The following is a 23,110-nucleotide window of genomic DNA, read 5'->3' as shown; positions in this document are numbered from 1 at the left end:
TTATAGTTTAACCATTCAAGGATATATTGGTTTACCCAAAATTTTATCTTTCAATTGAATAAAAACCGAAATCTGTGGTCAATTCAAAAAAAATTATCGGTACAGCAAATTCAACCACTTTTTTGTAAATGCGCAGCATGCTGTACATACTTCAACTGATTATTTGTTCACGGGTACTTGAATTGCAGGCCGAGGTTACGAAAGTACGCAAGCTACTATTTCGAGAACCTGTAACCTTTGGTTGAACAGTTTCATTTGCGAATCCTTGACACGTCTATTATGTCTGGATGAATATTGGCAATCAGAAATGCAACTGCATTTTTATTCGAAATTTTTACTTCTCATTTCTGCACTTCAATGGACTTTGTATGTATTCAACACTATCAGGCAATCCGTGTTCTTGATGATGCCTTTTTAATTGACAAAAATAAGAAGATCGCTACTAAAAATTGCCCTTGTACGCATTATTAAAGTGATTCTTGATCGAGTCATCGTTGACAAACGAGGAGTTAGGAGAGCTTAGTCTACGGTTATAAATCGTGAGGATAGTCCGGTAGCCTGAGATAAGAAGAACATCACGAATCCCTCCCAAGGGTTCAGCCGATAAACGACTCACGTTATATCGCCGTTTGATCGGTTTCCATAATTTCAAATAGCCACGCAGAGCCATCCAAGAAGCAGTCGGGACGGAAACGAATTGTTAGCAGAGTAAAAAAATCTATTTCAATCATCCGAGACGCGAGGATTAGCCCGGACAAAGTAGCGCGATAAAATATATTTAAAGGATTTAAAATCTGAACCTACATTGCGGAGCAAGGATTCCCAGCTGATATTATTCATGCCTATAATCGCCTTATTTCTGATCTCACCCTGAAGGAATTTTTAGCCCGTCCTCTGAATTAAAATCTTCTATTTAAACCCGAAAAGGGTGCAGTGCAGGCGGCTGGGATCGCTGAAAGTTATTTAACGCCGATGCAGACAAACCGTGAATGAAAACTCGAGCAGCGAATCATTCGGAGACGGAAGAAAAAAAATTGCGATGAAAAATTAGTCTGACAAGAGCTTGAATTTTTTACTCTATAATTATAACGCTGCATAAACCGAGTCGTAAATTTCCACGCTGCCAATCAATTGCGTCATATTCGTTCAGCCTCTGTTTGCCGAAATAAATCTCGCCTCTTTCTTTTTTGTTCATCGAAGGATAACGTGTCAAAAATTCAGGCTCGCAGGCAAGGTAGAATTACGGGGTGAAGAATTAATCTTAAATCCAAATAAGGAGCCACAAGCAAGTATCACGTCCGCGATATTCATTCGATTCTATTATCCACTGGCAATGAATACATTTTTTACAGACGTAATTCAGCAGGTGAAGTTTTCATTCCTTTTTGATTGCAGCAATAATTATTCATCGTTTCGTTTTGCAATTCAATCGGCAAAAGATGTTTTCTTTTTTCTCCATTTGAGAAAATTCTTATGTCGTTTCTTTTTACTTTTTTCGTTAGGAATTAGTCCTATATGTATAATCCTCGCGTTATTTAATAATAAGTTCATATGAATACGGGGTGATGTTTGTCACGCAGAATTGAAATGTTTGGAATCATGAAATAGTCAAGACCTCTTTTCTCAAGTTTTCAACATCAGTACCAGTATTTTGGGTTAAAACGAGTGAAGTTTTCCGAATATATCTGATCGGTCGGCGACGGTGAAGAATTTGACCGAAAGCTTTGCGCAGTTAACCTTTTAATATGGTAATGAACAAAAATCTATCGAATTGTAATTAATTTTTGCCACTACAAAAGTAATAAAATTACGTAACGGAAGTCTTGGCTGATTCCCATCGCCCGTGTTAAATATGGTTACATCATTTATCGAACGTAGCAAAAAACCGCGTATTAAATTTTATTTTGCTCATGTCCCATTCGCATGGTGGCAGGATAACACCGATGAACTCGGGACCTTGAAACAGGTACTGTTATATCTTTCTATCTCCATTCGTAAATTATAATCCGACTTTTTCTATCAGCATTACGTAGGTATAAGTGTGTGAAAAAATCACAACCACACTGTAACAGCTTCTCTGATGCGTCGTTTTTTTAGCGAACAAGCTGTCAGTAGCCAGCGTATTTAAGCTAGCAGTCGTTGAACATCTCGTCACTCGTAACCAGGAGCTCGATTCCGAATAACCCAGAGTTACAGGACTTCTATTCCTTCGATAAACCACATTCAAGATGAGGTTCTACTCAATCGTTTTGCTGGTTGTAACCATCGCTGCTGGTAAGTTTGAATTATTTCATTCTCATGCCTCTGGAATTTGAAAGGCAGCAGTAGTTGTTTAACAGAATTTTTTCGTGAAATTTCGTGTTTTTTTTTTTATGGACGGTTGTGGAATGGTTTTCTTTTTCGCGTTAATTGTTCGTACATCAATTATTGAAATGAATATAATATTTGTAGAATATCGTAGAATTCCTGGTTTCGAATTTCGAGAAACAAGTAACATTCCACTTTTTTCATAAGACTCACCTAGTGAGACAAGAAAAGTTCAAAAATTTCTGCTGAGTTTTCTGAAGCCGTCAATATTAGATATACTTAAAAAAATTTCAAAAGTCTTGGTTTGCAAGCGGTAAGTTTTTCTTTGCGTGAAAAATGCGACATCTGGAAGTGCTTCAAGAATAATACGTCATACTTTCTCATTCGTGGATATTCGCAATCTTACAGAAGATCATTCATAGGAATTCATATTTTTCGGCAGAATTTAATGTAAAACAATTTATTCGCTTTCAAGTTGTGAATTTCCTCACCAGTTGTAAGAATTATCTACATGGAACTGTAACAATTTTTATACGATTGTAGATTTTCGTATACATTCGTAAAATCCTACAATAGTTCAGCGAATTTTACCATCATTTTTACAACGAGCAGATTTTTTTTATTGCTATCGTAAAGCCGTGTCAATTATTATAATTTTCTTTACAAGTTGATACTTTTTTTTTACGAAAATTCAAGCCACTTTTAAAATCAATCAATTCAAAAATTCTAGGTTGGTTGATTTCATGTTTCGTTTTTAAATATAGTTCTAGACGGTCGCAATTTTTCATAATATTTCATCATTTTCTGCGAAACACATTATTTTTTTGTGAAACAAAATTATTGGAGATGGTATTTTCACCTGGGCATTAACGTCACTCAAGTCTTTATGCAATTTGAGGCATCGCTGAAATACCAAAAATGTCTAGTCGACAGGAATATAAATCGTAGTCACGAAATTGAGAGATACGCTACAAATACAGCAAAACTGGGAATTACTAATCTGCAGGATAATTTCATTTCACAGTTCACAGTATCGAGATAGGGAAATCGGTGAAGGAGAGTGTCGGAGAGCTGAATAAGGGACAACTGCGATACGTAATTTACTCACTGAAAGACGGAGTTCAATCCGATGTGGAAGATAGCGGACCACCAAGTGAATCGTTCAAGGATATGGCGGAGAAGATAGGCAAACATGATGATTCTCGCTATGGAATGATCGACTACGAATACGAAGAGAACGGCTCTCCAGTCAAGGTGCGTTTTTGTTATCTAATTTGGCACTTCGTAGCCATGCAAGGTGAATTTCTTCTCGGTCACGATGAAACCCCGTTTTGAATAAATTTACTTGACAAGATTAAGAAGTAATATATCATTTACCTAGAATTTCAACCTAAGAATCATCTTGGAAGTTGGCATTGATTTTGAAAATTATCTATTTAACTAATTTATTAAAAAACGTCGGTTTTCAATTTGTCAAACAATTTATTCATTCCGGTGTGAATTTATTTTCCACGCACGAGCCGATTCTGGCAATGCCAATCATTGAGCTCATCAACCGTTGTTTTGAAATTCACAGAAACGAGTGCTGATCCTCTGGAGCCCGGAAACCGCGACAGCGGCAGAAAAAGAGATTTTCCACAACGCGTACGACGAGAAACACGCTGCAGCAGCTGGCATTGATTACTTTATCCAATTCAACGAGAAGAGTGAACTGACCGACGAGAACCTTATTGCTAAACTGAAGGTAGCTCCAGCCATTCCTAAGGCATAAAATGGAAGGAAGTAATCTTAATGGAATGCTACAGTCTGTTCTTAGCGACTGCGTTGAACGTCGTATTCTACATGCAATTCTGAACAAAAACACACCAATTAATTGTTCAATCAAAATATAGTGGCACAATTTTGTTCCGAATGGTACGTAGAATCCGGCTGTTACACCCATTTTGCGTTCGTGAGCCGTGAACTTGGACATTTAGATATATCTGAGTCCATGCTGAAATCGAGTGTAGCATCTCCTTAAGACAATTACCGTACGACGGTGAAGCGAGGCATACAATTGCTTTTGGTATATTCATTCCAAGCTTTTACTTATTGTAAGATAAATGTATAATCCCTGCGTCACGTGGCTACCGATGTGGCCGCGTATGCATAACAATAAAGCATTTCGAATTAAGCCAAAAATTATGTGATCGCTTGAAACCTGATTCTCCAACTTTTCTTCGTGCATCAAAAACACCGAGATTTATTACAAGTATTTCGAGTGTCCAGATTCAACCACAGTCATGTTTGTAAGAGATCCTTCCTGAATTTCCGTAGATTCCAGGATGGAATCGTATTAATCAAAACAATCATGGAAATGGGAATTTCCAGTAGACAACAATTTTTTATAAGTTGTTCGAAAAAATTGGACGTTTCTCGTCACTCCTGAAACACTTAGTCTGGCCGAGTTCAGCATCAGACGGACAAAGCTCTGAACCCGTCTTGAAACGACGCAGAGATCGCGGCTGAGATTTCGTTTCTTTCTCCAACTGTTATTACCGAACATTTTTCTCGACTCGTCGAGTCGTTGATCGGTGCCTCGCGGGGTGACCAAGAATAACGAGTCAGCTCGGTCTCTCTCTTTCTCTCTCTCTCTCTCTCGTACTCGTAATAGCATCTCGAATTAGTTTGTACCTTTCCACCGTCCAGTCCTGTCATTATAAACGCTCCAACCGCCACGGGCGGTTTAAGGTCAAGTTTAAGCCACCGTGTGTACAAGAAACCGACCTTGCTCTCAGCGATCTTGATAAGACTCGAGCCGTTATAAATTACGATCATGATCGAACGAAGCGAGTAGCGCTCTCTCATGCTTATGCCAATCACCTTTTCGCCGAAGCGCTGCACGCGTTTAATAACCCTTTTTTTAAATTTATTGTTAGCTGTGAATGACGGAGCACGCCTTTTGTACTCGATCATGGAAACAAACAGCCGTGCTTTTCTACTCAATCCTGAGGGTGAGAAATCACATGGCAGTTCATCTGCCGCCATGAAAACTGACTCACTGATTCCGAACACGCACTTGATGATCGAAAGGCCTTGGCGGCATGAATTTCTCCTATAGGAAAGGCGTGCCTTTCCATCACAAATTTTATAGCCACCTGATTACGATGTCGCGTACGTGTCAATAGCCGCGTTATGAATAAGTCCTGAAGAGAAAATCACATCACACCTACTCACAATCAGCCTTCGATAGACGATTATCGTGTCCCCGTTAAATCGTTTCTATCTGGCAAGTTTGATCCATCGATCAGACAAAAGTATGATCTCGGTATTTTTTCATCGAAGGATTATATCCTGAGTATCAGATGAAAGAGATGATGACGCGCAGTCGAGGTCGAGGGGTCTTAAAATTCTGTAACCCTCTTTGAACGGAATCCAAAATTACATCTCGTCCGCTAAGGACCAGCTCGGATTATCCGCAATGCCTCGAGCAAGCGATCCAAGTTCTAAGGACAAAGGAAGACGTTCTTAAAATTCGTAAGAAGATTGGGGAGAAAGAAGGTAAAACGATTAGGTATAATGACAACGACTGTGTTTTTACAGACCCAGCCATCTGTTGTGTTATTACAGTGATTGTGTTACAATTTATCGTGGTTGTCTTTTAGGCTCGTTTCACCGAAACCAGAGCACGATTTTTCTGCCAGTTCAAATCGACACAGTTTATCGAAGCGTCTGCGGTAAGGTGTAGTAAAATTTATAAACTGCGGTATGTGATTGAATTTGCGCCGTCATAAAATAATCCAAACAGGAACGTACCGTATTAAACTTCAAATATGTTACAATTTACGAGTCCGTCTTTCCAGCTACAAAAATTTAGACTAAATCACAGACAAAATAACACACAGAGAGAATATTGAAAATCTAATTGCAACAAGAATCGAATAGAAGAATAGATCGAATATAAAGAAAGATTTTTAATTTCGAAACTGAAAAGTGAAGTCGTGTTGAGAGATGATTTGTGCAGAATGCTTGTGAAAACCAGAAAATCGACTAAATTTTAAATGAGTTTTCTGAGATGAGTAAGCAAGTTAGCAAGCGGTATTCATTTATTTTTATGTTTAAAAATGTAGCAATTTAAATAATATCTACCTAAATTGTCGACAGTTTTAACTTCTTTTGAATCAAACAGATCTTTCTGATTCCTTTGGCGAAATTCTTTATATTTATCCCCACTTTTTGTGTTCTTTGTAACTCTCTAGCAGAATCGAATAACTTGTTTCCACCAATTTCTCCATTCCGTTGAAACTGTGCGAATTTCTTCAACTATGCTGAAGGAATGTTTCAAAAACCTCCAAATTGGTTTTGGATCCATGAACGGCTTTTCAAGGAAGCTGAGAAATTCGCGAACAATTTCTCTCGACATTCTAAATTAACAGTCCAACGCAAAAACTACCTACACAAAGAAGAATTTTAACATATTGGCCAAAGTCTGACTTCATACTCCCCCGTTACTTACAGATGAAAACGACAAGTCAGAGTTCGAGTTCAAGTCGAAGCCGTACCTTCGTGGATGCTCGAGAGTTCGAATCAAAGTATCGTCGCAGCAAGAGTCAATTCTCCGGAAGTTTCTAGAGGAGCATTGAACTTGAAGTCGGTAGTGGAGGCATAAAAAACAGAAGAAAGAGCCCAACGCTACCGGTGCCTGGCACATATGACTCAATAAACCCGGGCATGTGTGAGTTTGACTCATACGGTTACATGGTTCTTTATAGAAGTGCGTTCAAACATGAGAGGAGGATGTGTGCCGGCTACGAACTTGGTCGAATGCACCGGTGAAGCGTCGGTGGCGAGTGCCAGAAAAGTGTGCCGTGACCTCGAATAAGGTCCCGTTATCTTCTCCTGGTTCCTCCGGTCTTCCGCCTCAGTCTTGGCCGGGAAGTCGAGTCAAGATGATCCTCCTCATCGGCTTCGTATCGTTGTTGTTTGGTGTTCAAGAAGTGATTCCAGTCGGCGATCACAGTGCCGTCTCACTCCTCGCACCCTTTTTCGGAATCACTTTGCTACCGGTATCACTCGTCTCCGGTACCAGGTACGTAATCAGTTATAACATCATTCGCGACGACTCTGACGACGAGGAAACGTTCTTGGCTTACTCTGGTTGAGCCACAGCGTGGTCAGAGCTAGAGATAAGTCAAGGTTGAGGTACAACGACTCCCAAACGTGAAATCCCAGATGACGATTGGCGAATTCAGACTCTCAATTTGTTGAGGTACGCGGCAATTGACGGTTGTAGTTACGTCGAAATTAAGCAGTTGACATTTCGCAGACTTCCAAATTGAGAAAATGTTATAGTCTTGTTGTAACGAGGGTTAAATAAGGGTCTGCAACTTTTCACAAAATGTTGATAACAATCTTCTTCACAGACACATTACTGAAATAATGCGATTCCTTCGAAATTTGCCAGTCTTCTGACGAAAATAAAAGTACCAAAGTAGTCAGATTGTACGTATACATGAATGCCCACTATTCACGCGACAGAAATTGCTTTTCTCTCGAAAATCTTATACAACAAACATTTCTTTTTAATGAAATACGGTATTTCGTTAATTTCCAAGTTAAGAGTTTATATACTTGTTAAAGATGCGTGAACTCGAACGAGTCCTGGAACGAAGATTTAACTGCGAGAACTCTTTAACTGCGTCATAGTTTTGTACTTTCGTTTGAAAAACTTTGATAAATACAATGACAAATATATTTTATTGTGATGCTAGTATAAATTTGTAACGCTCTGCAGTGTTTTATATACAAAATATGTATTAATAACCAAAGGCATAAAGACTCGTTCAATGGGTATTAGTATTTGACGGAGTTTCAATGTGTTTGTTAAAGATTTGTTGTGTCAATTATTAATAGATTATTACATACATTATACTGCATTGGCCAGACTGTTCTCAAAATTTTGAAAATCATAAATGGAATTATTTGATTCTTCACATCAGATTTTCATCAGATGATCAATCATAAATTTCTTCGATTTCCATAATTTAAAAGGCAATTTCTACGCAACACTAGGTCAGTTTTTTGTGGGAAGTGTACAATCGAGAAGAAAAAATGTGTTCTAACCTGAAAATTGATAATAAAATGTATGATCGTACTTTTCCAATCAATCTATCAAATAAAAATTCTTCAAATCTGTTTTGACGTTTTTGTGATGAAACCTATCTTCCGCAAAACAGACGTCATTGAAAATTAGTTTCATTGTCGAAATAACTGTGAACCTTTAGAGTCTTAACATATGAACATTATTCTTCAGTTTTATATTCAAAGTGAAAAATGAGAAAAGTATTTATACGGAACATAAAAAAAAGTGACTGAACCTACGACTTTGAAAATATCTTACATAGCGTACACATTTTTGCTAATTGTCAAACTCTGCGATAATTATCGATAACGAGAGTAATTTTTTCAATTGCTACAAACGAAATTCCCAGTAAGAAGTAAGCGAAGAAACGAAGGCAAAATGATTGTCAAAAACGCCAGTTCCTACTCGAGGTATACAAAAATACGAAATACAAAAAGACTGGAGATTCAGTCCCCATTTCTCCGGGATAATTAATGAACCGGCATTCCTGGAGAGGCAGAAGTTCATCTCGTACCGATATCTGGACACGACCGAAGAAAACATCGAAGTTAATGGCACTGCTCCCTGTAAGGCCTCGATATATAGCTTTGCTGGTCCTTCGGCCGAGGACCTAAGGCGGCTTAAAACTGATTTCGATCGTCTGTAACGCGGGACTTTACGGTCAGTCTTCTTATTTTTTTGCAGCAGATACGTCCCAAAGTGGAAGAAGCAGGCCTGCGAGATCCCAGCATCCCAGCACCCCAATTCACACTACGTATGCGACGAAGCAGGAGACGTGAAATGTCTGCCAGGTAATTTGAACGCCACCGTAAAAGCTTCTGATCTTTTTTTTTTTTTTATCGCTCTGACAATCAGGGAACAGAGAATGGCTGCTACATCCTTTTATGAAGTTCTCATCATTATTCTACCGGATCCTGTGCATTCCCCTAATTGTGAAGCAATTTTCATTGATTTAGGGTAGATACCAGGTTCTGATTTACAGTAACTATATTGACTAACCTGCATGCTGTGCACTCAGACGTTGTTTTAAAAAGTTCACTGTTTTGTGACGTACTTTTTCATCATGCACAAACATACGTAATTCATTGTGGCACGGAGGTTTTCAATTCCTATAAAATCAAGTGAATGATGTCCACGATTTTTGAATCTTGTCGATTTAACCGCCATTTAACAAATTGCAAATCAGAAGATTCGTGATTTCTTTTTAACGGGAAACGCCACTGACATCGCTTATACGTGTGTTTGACATTTTCTTATGATATTAAATGGTTGTTTCGCCAATTGTTCAATCAGGACCAGAAATATGTGTTTTGGTCTTAGAGAGAAATGGAAGAGGAAAAAGAAAAGCAACCAGTTCTACTTCTTTTTACCAAGAAAAAAAATTCGAATCCTCTTTCATCATATTGCATGCTTAAACTTTTGATATTCTTCAAACTTTTTGAAAAACAGTAACCAGCATGTTCTGGCGTTTTTATCCACACGTTCCACGATTTATTTAAAGAACTTCCGAAGTTGAACGTTTTCTTTTTTCATTCGGAACCTCAAAAAGCGACCGATTCTATCAAAAGTTGTCATGATACCTCGGCACCTATTGCCTATAAATAGAAACAAAACCGAGAACCTTGAACTTATTGAATTGTGAATTTTAGAATATTCTTTTTGCCTTTCAAGTGGCTATGCTCACTTTTGAGGGCCCCAAAATAAACAGCCAAAAGGATTTAACGGTTTTAATTGCCCCTCTCCTTAACTAATCCCAACTTTTCTCCTGGAAGTAAAACCTTCACGACACTGTCATGTAGATCTTGAAAATAAGCAGCATTAAACTTCAAAATTAACTTGATATATGGAGCATTTCATGCCAAATCGGTCACTTTCGATCCTTACCAGTTTTTATGTTGTTATATTTATTTTAGGTGCTAGTAGCAACTTTGAAACCCCCAATTCATTTGTTTTAATCACACATATTCGAATCTTCTCAAAGTATAACATGTTTTGAAATTCTGGAAAATTTCATTTTCAGCTGCAATCATTATGGAATTCGTGGCAGCATGAAAAAGTCTTATTTCAATTTTTAAACACTTTAAAAATTTGGAATTTAGGAAAATCAATGCTTCATGTTTTAGAATATCAAAATAAATTTTTAAACACTTGCTTTTCTATGGAAAGCACGTTGAAATTATATAGAAGATGAATTTGATTTTTCCAAATCTTTGCGGAATTTTTAAGAAATCCAAAGTAAACTTATATTTGAATCGATCGCCTTCGACCATTTTGTGCAAATTCAGAAAACCACGAAATTATAGCATCACTGCATTTTTGCATAAATATATGTCATTCCATAAGCATATAATATGAGAAAGCTAATAATTCGACAGTTCGTTTCTTCAATAAATTATCACAGCGTCACACTTGAGATTTTTATATTAAAAATCTTGACCCAGCGAACGATGTTCATTTCCAAGAAGAAGCAATCCAAATGTTTTTGCCCCTTGAAATTTCATTCAAAATCCGAAAAATTTAGTTGTCAGATTTATCCCACGATAATTCAGTATATTCGTAATGAATTTGCGTAAATTAATTTAATCGACAAAAGGCTAACCCTTTCATCTCTTAAACGCTTTTCAGGATGGAGGGGAGACTTGTGCGACGTTCCAGTGTGCAGGAAAGGATGTGACCCACTCCAAGGATACTGCCGTCGTCCCGGTGAATGTCAATGCAAATTCGGCTTCTATGGAGAACTATGTGACAAATGCGTCGCTTTACCGTTGTGTCAGCACGGCAGGTATTTATGAATGTTACTCGAGTCGCTGCAGCGGGTTTCCGAGCGTAAAACGCAACTATTGGTGATGCTGTGTGTTAAATATCACGGATCACCGATCTCTCCGTGACCCCAGTCGCGTACTAAAAACTTCCACGGAGGGAATAAATTCTCCAGCAACCAATGAAATGCACAAATCTCGGCACGAACCGTTATGAACGACTTGGAAATCTGTTAAATCGATTCGCGTCAGTGCGAAGCGCTTTTTTATATTGTAGTTCCAAAATTTAATGATAATTTCTCAACTCACAAGTGCAGATTTAAATGTCAAAATTTTACTTCCTTGGGTATAAAAATTTGGTGATGCACGTCTCCACAGCCAAAATACCGGCACGGTTATATATGCGTTAAAAAAACAACTTGACAGAAATAAACGGTTGATTACTAATTGAAATAAGATTTCAAAAGCTGTGCCAGTGACCTCTGATCGGAGACCACTTATCTCCGTGACTCACGTCGCGGCGTCGTTCTAAAATTTCGCTATTTCAACGCAAATGCTTATAACGGTACGAATGACACACTCGTGCAAAACACAACGTATAATCGGTTATTCGTATATCTTCTTATAAGGATCAGACAATTTTTAATTAGGGTAACATGTTTTTTTTTTGGTACTGAAACAAGGTCTAAGCGTTAGATACACAAGTAAAAAAATATAGACGTTTCAATTTTCTTACCCAATTTTCTAAAATAATCATGAGTGTTTATATATCGATACAATCCCATTGATAATTAATTATCCTCGAAAATGATAACAACTTTTTCACGTTGGTACAACCAGAAACCAGATATCAGCAAAATCAGGATTTTTTGTTCACAATAACGGACCAATGCTAACTTTCAAGATCTACGAGCGAGTTATTAGTTAAAATGAACCCACTCTAACTGTAAAACTATTATACGCGATTATTTTGGTCGATTCCGCAAAGAAACCGTAATGAGTATACTTTTTTACACGTTAGGTATTTAAACGGTGAAACATCACACGTTATGAAGCCCTTCTAAAACTTCATTTAAAAATCTTTTATTTTGTGCGGATTTTCAGTTCGGCAAGAAATATTGTCTAAGCCTTATCCAGCAAGAAATTAAAAACATTACCCGAATCTGAAACAGTCTGATAACTTTGCATGAAACATTTTTCTCGTCTTCATGACGCATCTGCAGGTTTAACGCCAAGACTTTCAGGTTCACGAGTTGATTTCACTAATCCAAGCTCAAAACATTCGCCCACTCCAGGTGCAACGTGAGCTTCGAGTGTGCCTGCGATCCAGGATGGTCGGGACCTTTCTGCTCCGAGCCGATATGCAGCTCAGACTGTCACCCCGCCAGAGGATACTGCGAAAAACCAGGCGAATGCAGGTAAAAAGCCTGGCGAGGGCTGTCAGCCTCGAAAGACTTATCCACCGACTGTCTCTCATCCGATCGCATTCCATCGCCTCGTCTCTGTCCACAGGTGCAGACTCGGCTGGCAAGGATACAAGTGTAAAGAGTGTGCCGTTCTGCCAGGCTGCGTCCACGGAACGTGTCAAGGGCCTCTTGAGTGCCGCTGCGAACCAGGGTGGACTGGTTTCTTATGCCAGACACGTAAGTGCGGTCTCAATTAGCGATAACTTCACACGATGGAATGGAAAATCGGTTTGAATCGAGTATCATGATTGGAAGAGAGATCAGAATAGAAAAGCACGGCATCCGCCATCGGACTGCTTCTTGAAGAGTTTTTTGAGCGTGGTATCACGTGACCGATTTTAATGTTTTTTTTTTTTTATGAGAATCCAACTCGTTCTTTCGTTAAAGGTTCATTCGATTCGAAATTTTTCGTGATATGATCACTTTGAGGCCAGAAAGAAAGCTCTGGTTACCTAGGACCTATGAATTATCTGATGAATTGATCATCTAATAATTTTCAAAATATAACTTCAAAGCCTGTCTCGCGGCGAAATAAATAGATGAAAATTCTGGATGATGTTTTGTTCCAAATCAATTCAATGTTTTACGAAAGAATGAGATGAACTCTGGTGAAAACTTTCAAATCGGTCACGTGACACAACGATCAAAATATTTTAAGCACTGAAATATAATGATACAGGGCCGATCACTGAAGTGCAGGTGGGAGTTCCGGAGAGAGATAGCATCGAAGGGATGTGATGTCTCCTTCTTCTGACACATGCGTGGGAGAGTTTGATAAAAAATTGTAATGTCACTGATTTACAAAAGAAAACACGTGTGAAAAGGGCACTCATTTCTGAAGTACAAGCTTTTCAAAAAACTATACCGGTGCAAGAGAGACAGCACTTCTGACCTGTAACCTCTGACCTATGTCTCTCCGGAAAGCCAGCTATATTTCAGTGATCTTAACCCGCAATCATAAAGTCGAGTAGAGTGGGTAGAGTCTCACAAAAATTATAGAGTCCGATCAATGGCTGCCGTCAAATTGCGAGTTGATGTGGGAAGTACGAAATGTACTTGACGAGGTCGTGATCAATATGGATTACGTTTTATGTAGTACGTATGCATTGTTTGTTCAGATACCTCTCATCACGATGCAAATATACCGCAACTTTTTCACACGTCAGGCTTAGAAAATCATTGGAATACTATCGGTAAAAATATGAATGCGATAAAATAATTTAAACGGAGATAGTTTTGCTCACGATGTCAATTCTATATTTGCAGGATGCGTAATAAAGGTTGTTTTTTTGCTACTATTTTCAGTCGAAAAGCAATACACTTAGTTATTTTAGGCATTGTATAAATGATTTTTAACTCTCTCAAATTCACTCAAGATAAATCTTAGATAGCTAGATGTTGTGTGAAAATGAAGAGCCTATATATAAGTATAAAATATTCGTCCTATTTATTGAAGAAAGTCGAAGTATTTGAAAAAACACTAAAAGACACTTCTTCCGTCGTCTTTTTTTCACACGACCATATCCTTTACGGTAATGTGCCAATAAGTACACCGAACGTGCTGGATTTCGACCGCTTTAAGGACATGTGTATTTGGCTCAAACAGAAAATCCGATGAGAACCGTTTGATACGTCGGTAACGCACGCACTGATACTGTTCAATATCCGACCCACCTGATATGTCAGGGCACGATCTTACCGACTGGTTTACGGACATATCAAACGATTCTCATCGGATTTCATGTTTGTACTTAAGGACGTTGTATGCGAAATCCGAGCAAAAAGTTTGTGACGTCGTCTTTTATAAGAAATAGTGAATGCAATATTTTTTTATTGAAAATTGAATTGAGACGCCGTTAGAATTGCGAAATATTCACGATAAGAATAGTAAAAAATAAATTTTTGATCCGAAAAGCGAAAAAAATAGTCGAAATCGTTCATGTTTTTGGCATCAAGAACGATATTTATCGCCGCGTCTGTACCCACTACAGCTGTAGAGCCCTGTCACGGATAGGGAACGCGGGGGACAATACTAACGCACGACACGAAAATTCGGTCGTGGCAGCGTCGCATGAACCTAACCTATAGGCCACCCGAGCTTGAAACGAGTTACAAGTGATTTACCAATAGTGTTGAATTTTCGAAAGTTGTTGTCGGACGAATAAAAAAAAATGAAAAACGGAAAGAACCCGCTATAAAGGCCGATTTGTGCGAAAAAAAAAGCTGTATCGGAATTTGAAAGCCAGTTTGGAACAGCTGACTGCTCGGGATTATTCTCCTCATGCAATCTTCACGAACTTTCCCTACTTTCGGAATTAATTACGAGATAACGACGTGGTGGAAAAATATTAAAAAATTCTAATGGATCCAAAATTTATTGAATAAGATGATACTAGTTTTTCAAGCATTTCTATCGACCCGTTTTCCAATTACATATGCAAACGTGAATTTTGTCAGGTGTTTTGCGGATTTTCCCATAAGCCCTGTGTTAATTTTCGGATTTTCAAATTCGATTTATTCTCAAACGACGTGGTCAATAGTATTGAAATTTGGCAAGAAATTTGGAAATATTACAATTAAAACTCGAGCAAAATTTTAACAAAATCTGTCGAAAAGGGTGTTTTGCATACAACGTCCTTAACACACGTGCCCCGGAATCGGTCAGATCACCAAAATGTACCTTAACTGGAACATGCACAAGCCCATCTCTTGCGTATCTATATATTCGATTAATCATCCAGTATTTTACTCACTTTTTGAGGCTTCCGTATTTTGTTGCGGCGCAGTGAATTAGGAAGACACGAAATCACTATCTGAACTCTCATAGTCGTTACACCTATGGTCTCCACTCTATGGTAAGGCTTACATGGTGCGCGATCCAGATAGACTGTATTTCATTGGTCAGAATCGAACACTCGACTGTACATATAAATTATAATACACCTCTTGGATATCATGGCGAAACGATGGCAACGCTATCTGTCGGTTAACGGCGGCAACTCGAGGACGTTGTTTTCATACCAGTAAACATATGATTCACATATAAATCACGGCACGTTTTAAATTATTGTTTTATTTAGTGCAATGCAAAATTAAAAGTGATATTATGAGCCACACTATCATCAAATGTGGATTTGAGAATATCCATGCAGAATTCATTTGCGGAAAATCTGTGTCGCAAGGTAAGTAAATGCACGAAACATATGAGATATTCTTTCAAATTCATTTTGATTTTTACTACGTATTTATTTTTAGGATTATCGTATTACCAACAATACGATGATCAATTAATTAAACATTTACAGGGTATAAACTATTCCAAAGCCATCATGTTCAGTAGGTCGTCGAAATTAATGATGAAGCTAGTGGAGAACGAATCGTCCGTGGGAAAGTAATACCACAGACGAGAGTACATAATCCGCCGTACGAAGTGAAATTAGAGGTATGTATCAATTATGAGATACATGAATAGTTCAATAATAATGTAAAAAAATATATTTTCAGGAACTTTGCATCTATAAATGCAAAACAGAAATGGAAAATGTAGATGTATCTCCTTACGTTAGACTGCTTGCCACCAATAAAATGAGCACTGCAGATCCGAGTGTTCTTATTCGGCTGCCACGGCTTGTTATCTGGTGTACTATAAGAATAAAACATTTAAGAAAATCTGACGTTTGTATATTTTCAATACGTTAATTCTTTACATCAAATTGTTATAATGATACTTACATTCTTCTGACAGCTTTTATCCACTCATTTCACTTGCTAATTTCCCAATTTCGTCTCGAAAACGAATAAAAAATTAACTCTGGATTTTTCGATTGGGTATTTTTGCAATCCACGACACAACAGTACCTCGTACCGCCCATTTTTTGTTTATTTCGCAGAGCACTTTTTAATTGAATTGATACATAAACCGTACAACTGACCGCACTCGCACGTCCACGTGTTGCCTGAATCTGCCACCGAGCCGCGCCACTAAAGTTATCCAAGAGGCGTATAATACATTTCTGAGGCTGATTCAATTACTTACCCTTGGAATCTCGAGAATCTACCTTGCCGTCAACTGTTTTAAATGATGTTGATCGAAGACTGTGAAAACGGTTATTTACTGTGAATCCAACCCTTCTATCAATCATCATATGAACATTCGCACATATCCGCCGTGTATCGACTAGTTGCGAAAAGTCAATGAAACCGAAGCGTCGATTGTCTTGACTCTTTTTTCTAAGTATTCTTGGATATTCAGCAACCGATTTGGCTAGTTCCACTTTACCGTACTAGTGTCAGGTATAAAGCCAACATCGTGAGCAACGTTTCACTTAATTCTCTTGGACTTTGACAGCAATCTGCGCGAAGGGATGCAGCCGGGAACATGGAGGGTGTCGACGCCCTGAAACTTGCAGATGCCGGGTTGGCTGGAACGGGCCAAACTGCACAGAGTGTGTTCCTTACCCAGGATGCGTTCACGGCACTTGCAAAAGGCCGTGGGAGTGTCGGTGCCAACCTGGCTGGACTGGAGATCTCTGCAATGAGAAATTGACCTACTGTGATGAGAACCCAGATTCTTGTAAGAATAACGGAACTTGCATCAGCGTCATTCCGGAAGACGGAAATTTCAGGTATGCTCATAACTACTCGGCTATCTTTGTCATAATATTTCTAGATTCTTCTCTGGATACGGGAATGATTTTTTCTGAAAAGGCTTTTTTAGCACTCTAACCTTAAAATCGTGACTTCGTCGTGATTTCTTAGCTCTTGTGATAAAAGATACGGAACTAAACTCGGAGGCATAAGGTTTTTTGACTCGCGCATTACAGCACTTGCCTTCGGCTCGTACTTTAAACCTCACGTCTCGTCAAAAAGCCTTATCCATCGTTGTTACGAAATGTACTATTTTTACACGAGAACTACAATATCCCCTTAAAACAATCCCCGTCATATTGGATAGAAAGTGAACTACGTTTCACAACTTCATTTAAGACAGTTGTAAGTAAATAAATATTAATTACTTGCTATTTTCGGAATATTCTACAAGTAATATTCTCAGGACAAGAAACTTCCATTTTTTGAATTATAAGTAACAATTTTTTCATGCTAAATATTCTCTGCAAAATTATATGCGGTTGCGCATTAAGTCGAATTTCATTATTCCGACACAAGCCTTACCTGTATTCCATGAAAACAACATTATGGAAATTAATAACTTCTCAAACGCTTATAAAATGATATGCTGAGTTCTGTCTACCTGTATAGTAGATTCCTATTATTGAAGAATCGTTTTCAATGAATTCTGAACAGAATAAACGTCGATTACTGTAATTGAGCACACTTCTCCAAAGTTTTTCGTTATTATTTTTGCTTACAAATTAATGCTTGTAGGGTACCTATTGTATTTTATTATACATGTTTTGCGGTTTCTTATTCAGATAACAATCAGCAACCAGAATTTGATAACAATTCACATTCGTCGGTCAAGAATTTCTTTATATTTGGTGAAAAGCGAAATAAATCCTCTATCAATTCGTCGTTCGAAAACGGGCAAAAGAAGTATAATATTGTGCAATGAAAAACCTGTTAAATATATCAAAATCCGTAATTATGAATGTAATTTACTCGTTACCAATCAATTTATTAATCTAACTCCGTCGCTTCTCATCATCGTACTCCGGGCTTAAACAATGATTTAATTCCTTAGGAAATTAGTGAGTCAAAGCTCGATTATACTTTTTCTCAATTTTATTTTGAAATATTCGTCCATTGAGTACTTGTCAAATAATTATATTACTAAGCTATTACTGAGACGTGTTCAAAATATTTTTATTGCAAAAAAAACTTTAAATATCGATACTTCATATCAAATCACTTAAAAAGGGCTGAAAATCTAGGAGATTCGTTTGATTTCATTTTACAATGGCTCATTTTATTCAACAGGCTATGTTTTCAAAATTTGCCAAAACACTTTTTTCATCATGTTGGCATGGTGAATATTTAATTTTTCAAAATCGCACTGATATTGAGTTTCATTAGCAAATAACAGAATGCACTACATTAAGGGGGTATTCTAGTCTAGAGGCCCGAATTTCGAGCATTTTTTGACGGTGAATAAAATAAAAGCTATTGATATTTTTATTATCCATTTTTTTATCATTTATTTATTTATATATTAAGAGCACACAAAATGAATTTAAAAACAAAAAAATAAATTTTCATGGAATTATGCGTCCTTGAAGTGGAAGGGGAAAACAAAAGGCAGTATCCTCGTCGCCACGATTTCTACCCTTGTGGTCATCAGAAAAAAAAAAAAGAAAAAAGATTATTAATCTACATAAATGCAGCTATCGTACTAACCAAAAAAAAGTCGAAAAAAAATTTTTTTTTGCCAAATTACGGCTGTCCGAAAAAAATAATACGTTTTTTTTGACTTTTTTGGACGTTTCTGAATTTTTTAAAAATAGTAAAAATTATTATTTCGTTATAATAATGGTTCGTGCGATAGAGACATGTATTGAGAAGATTCTCACCAAATTTCAAGTAAATCGGTTCAATAGAACTTGAGAAATCATGTCAACCGTTTTGAAAAATGTAGTTTTGAGAAAAACGCGTTTAAAGTATTCGTTCCAGCCGAGCCAGTATTGAAGACGTGTCACTAAAATAGCTATATCTCTGAAAATAATTGAAATTTTGACTTGTCCTTTCAAGGACACATTCTTAAAAGGTTAAGCTTTGAAAATATAAAAAAAAAAAAAATCGATTTTTTCAAATTTCTACACTAGAATACCCCCTCAAAGAAGAAAATCCATTTCATTGACTGCGTGAAAAATAGTATTCTGAATAAATCGATTTGTCGTAGAGTGGAATCAAACTTATCAACCAAATTCTCGACGATTTGAAACGATTTGATGTAAAGCATCTATATCTAAGCTTTTGCTTATAATTTTTACAATTTGTATTTTTTCATTTAAAAAAAAATCTTCGTAACAGCAAATATAACAGTTTTACAAATATGTTATACGAATATCTCGTAATAAAATTATCAAAAAACATCGATTCTTGCTAGCCAACCACCTTGAATACACAGCGCTCCCACAAAAAGCAAACAACCCCACTCACAATCAGTTCACCCCACAGAGAAACCTCAACATCAATGTAAATTTGCATTTCAGATGCATTTGCCCGATGGGTTACATGGGTCGTCAGTGTCAGATCGAGACGACAGTACCAGCGACGGAATTGATGCCCCCTATGCCGATCAACACACCGACGCAATTCGAGATGCCGGTGACGTCAACGGAAGAAAGCGTCGTGACGCTTTCCAGCCTCGTTGAAGAGGCGCCGGTGAAACCGGATGTCGAAGAGGGCAGCCAGGCGCTTGAAGAAGACAGACTTGACGACGACGAACCCGTCGAGCACAAGGACGAGCAGACCGTCGAACCACTGGGTCCAATTTTCATCACCGATCCTCCAACCACGAAGGAACCTGCGGCGACAGCGGGAAAGTGGCCAACCGAACCACCGACAACTATGTTGCCCTCGGTCGATAGCGATGTCGATAACGAGGCCTAGAATCTTAGCCGAGATTTTCACCTGCTAATTTTTTTACAAAATTGATCGATGAAATTTCTTTTACGTCGTACAGGTGCTGGGAAGAAAGTTATTTAGACATGTTTAGGGAGTTTTTTCACTTTTTAATTAACTAATCAAAGTGAATTTTCCTCATGGCTCTGCATTTTTTTTCGTGTTTTTTTTTTATACATTTTTGAGATGAGATTTTGAAAATATCGGTAGGTCTTTTTGATCGGATGGTTACCTACCTTTGTTAATTGGAAAGAATGTATATTTAACTTCATTCGAATGAATTCCTACCTTCGACTGGACTTTATTCAATTCGTGATATAACATGCAACTGAGTCAACGCCAACATTCTAACGAGAGGAGATTATAACTCTGCAAATTTGCAGAAATTTATATTTTGACAGAGGACTAGAGAGAAATCAATCCCACTGGGATTAAGTATCGGCCGTAGAAAGGGAACGAATTCTTGCAACACGATGTATAGGAAAATACAGAGTGGCCATATTCGAAGCATTTCGAAAGAAGTAAGCTAACAACAATGTCGTGACAAATGTAGAAAACTACGTTTGAAAAAGTGTGTACAGTTAGAGAAATTACCAGCAGAGTTTTGTAGAAAAATTTGCAGAAAATCGAGGCAAAAACGATTCAGAACCCCATAGCAACGTTGTCCTGAGCATTCGAGATTCCTCAGCCACACAAAGCCAGTTCCAATATCCAGATTTACAACATTGTAAACCGCCCACGTGTTGCGTTTCACATTAATCATGGATTTTATCCGCAGACAGGTTCTCAAACCTCTCTCTCTCTCATCGGTCAGTACAAACCTAGCGAGTCAGCAGGATTTGCTAAAATCAACATCTGCGGTTATGAATAATAATGTAAAATTAATCAATGAATCGGTTTTCTACAAGTCAGTACATCCAATAATCGCCGTTTTGGATCAGCTACCACCGTACAATTAGTTGATCATCCGCCGTTCTCCAGAAAATACCGAATTTTGGCTTATACTCAGAATTCTTCTGGTGAAAAAAAAATTGTATGGTCTCTCACCAAAATCTCTACAATTTTGCAGAGAATTCAAAACACGATCGTAGTTCTTAGATAAGATTTTTTTTAACAGAATTTCGTGATTTAATTTTCGTATATAATCAAAATTTTTAGTAACGCACCACAGTTTTCTACGAAAAATTTACAAAAACCAATGATTTTCCATTGTTCCGTGTCTCCGTAAAATATTGTAAATATTATCGACACCCGGGTGATCATCAAACGCGTCCCAGCATCCCGCGAAATTAGGTCCAGGAAGCGAAAACGGTCAAGCGAAGTAGGCCAACCGTCCGTGTCCCGACATAAATCACGGTGACGTTTCAGCATCGGCATCGTTAATAGCATTCGAGGCGAATCGAGTGGCCGAGCACTCGCAGGCAGGCAAAGAGATACCTGAGTAACGTAGACCTGTGGTGTTCAACCGACTTAACGGTCTAGCGAACATGTGTTTCCTATCCGCCAAAGCCGGGCATCAGGAGCTCCGCAACCCTGTTTACACAGGCACGAGTGGCACCGTGTGTCCATGTATAGCTGCAGCCCGACGGAACTCTGTCCTAGGTATTGCGTTGCCCACGTGTAACGCGCTGCTGGTATGAACGACCGTTACGCAATGCGACCGCAAAGTTTGACCGTCGGTAACCGGGTTTGATTTTTAAAAATTCGCCAGTTCCGGTCCGCGTGTTCTTATCTTCTCTGGATTATATAAAACTCAACTTCTCTCTGCCTGTTTGTACGTATTTTCGCTCGTAACTTCAGAACGAGTGAACCGATTTTGATTATTCTTTTTTCGATGGATAGCTACAACTTCTTGCTAGGTTTTAGACTATATTTCGTTACAACCAGATCAATGGTTTTAGAGGTATAACGATGTTTGTAAGCCAGGCTAGAACGAGATCACGCACTTAAGCGATCGCTGACTAAACACTTACAGATAGAGGAAAGTTATGTTCAAGAGTTTTCTATGTCTTGAAAAGCTCCGCAAAAAAGTCTACGAGATCATATGGCTATGTCTAATAGTCGTGTCACAAGAAGCATTTGAAAATATTCGTGGGCGGAGCCGCAACGGGCTTCTAGTTAGTTATAAGATCGTTCGAAAATCCGAAGCACACTACGCGATACACAGGAATGCGAATTGCGCAGAAGCTGATATTTATTCGTTTATTTATTGTACTTAAGTAGTTATAGTATATATGTATTTATTTTCCACATGCTATCTTTCCTTTTATGATCTGAGTATAATAAAGATTGCATTATACCTATCGTGCCTGCATGTCTGATGGATTTTTATTCGATGGTCCGATTTACCTACTTCTTTTACTACAAAAATATTATTTCACCTATCTAACCGAAATCTGACAGAGGACGAATTTACTAGTTTCAGGGACTGACTTTCGATTCGAATTTAGAATGTCACGTCAGTGTCACATCTGATGAAATATACAGAACTTACTAAAAGATCACAGAACTATTAATCAGCAAAAATACTCAACGTCGTCGGGTACTCTGAAAAAATTACCAGAGATTTTTCTCAAAGTTCCTGCGATCTCTCCAGTTCACTACAGACATATCCCGGCTATATTTACTTTCACTGAATTGTGAATATAGCCGCTCAGTTGAACAGGTAATTACAACTCTTTTCGCCTCAATTACGTGCAGACCATTCTCATACCACAAATCTGATAACAGTGAGACATCGTTGAGAGAAAGATCAAACAAGTTATATACGAATATACAGCATCGGTGTTTACCGGTAATTGATTCATACTAAACAGAAATCATTCCTTCGGCGAGAAGGAACTTGGATTTCTATTTCTGGTTATAATATAGATAAT

At 37.9% G+C, this 23,110-nt stretch overlaps 2 protein-coding genes across 3 annotated transcripts; both read left to right on the top strand.

The window, feature by feature from the left end:
- Positions 1 to 2,118: 2,118 nt before the first annotated feature.
- LOC107216789 (actophorin) lies at positions 2,119 to 4,488 on the top strand. Its single transcript, XM_015654076.2, has 3 exons — positions 2,119 to 2,274; positions 3,332 to 3,561; positions 3,884 to 4,488. The coding sequence occupies exons 1-3, from the start codon at positions 2,229 to 2,231 to the stop codon at positions 4,076 to 4,078; spliced, it is 471 nt and encodes a 156-aa protein (XP_015509562.2). The 5' UTR covers positions 2,119 to 2,228; the 3' UTR covers positions 4,079 to 4,488.
- Positions 4,489 to 7,202: 2,714 nt separating this feature from the next.
- Positions 7,203 to 20,319, top strand: LOC107216774 (delta-like protein 1). Of its 2 annotated transcripts, none has more exons than XM_046743970.1 (7): positions 7,203 to 7,375; positions 9,116 to 9,219; positions 11,054 to 11,210; positions 12,483 to 12,605; positions 12,700 to 12,830; positions 17,002 to 17,278; positions 19,823 to 20,319. In XM_046743970.1, exons 1-7 carry the CDS (start codon positions 7,236 to 7,238, stop codon positions 20,220 to 20,222), a joined length of 1,332 nt encoding a protein of 443 aa, XP_046599926.1. In that variant the 5' UTR covers positions 7,203 to 7,235; the 3' UTR covers positions 20,223 to 20,319. The 2 variants fall into 2 exon arrangements, with proteins under 2 accessions (XP_046599926.1, XP_015509546.2); XM_015654060.2 differs by having other exon boundaries at positions 9,113 to 9,219.
- The last annotated feature ends 2,791 nt before the right edge of the window (positions 20,320 to 23,110 follow it).

The sequence above is a fragment of the Neodiprion lecontei genome, chromosome 6 (genome assembly GCF_021901455.1).
Source record: "Neodiprion lecontei isolate iyNeoLeco1 chromosome 6, iyNeoLeco1.1, whole genome shotgun sequence".
Classification (NCBI taxonomy): Eukaryota; Metazoa; Arthropoda; class Insecta; order Hymenoptera; family Diprionidae; genus Neodiprion; species Neodiprion lecontei.
The sequence above is the reverse complement of the archived record's forward strand: the minus strand, read 5'-3'. Positions and strand labels throughout refer to the sequence as shown.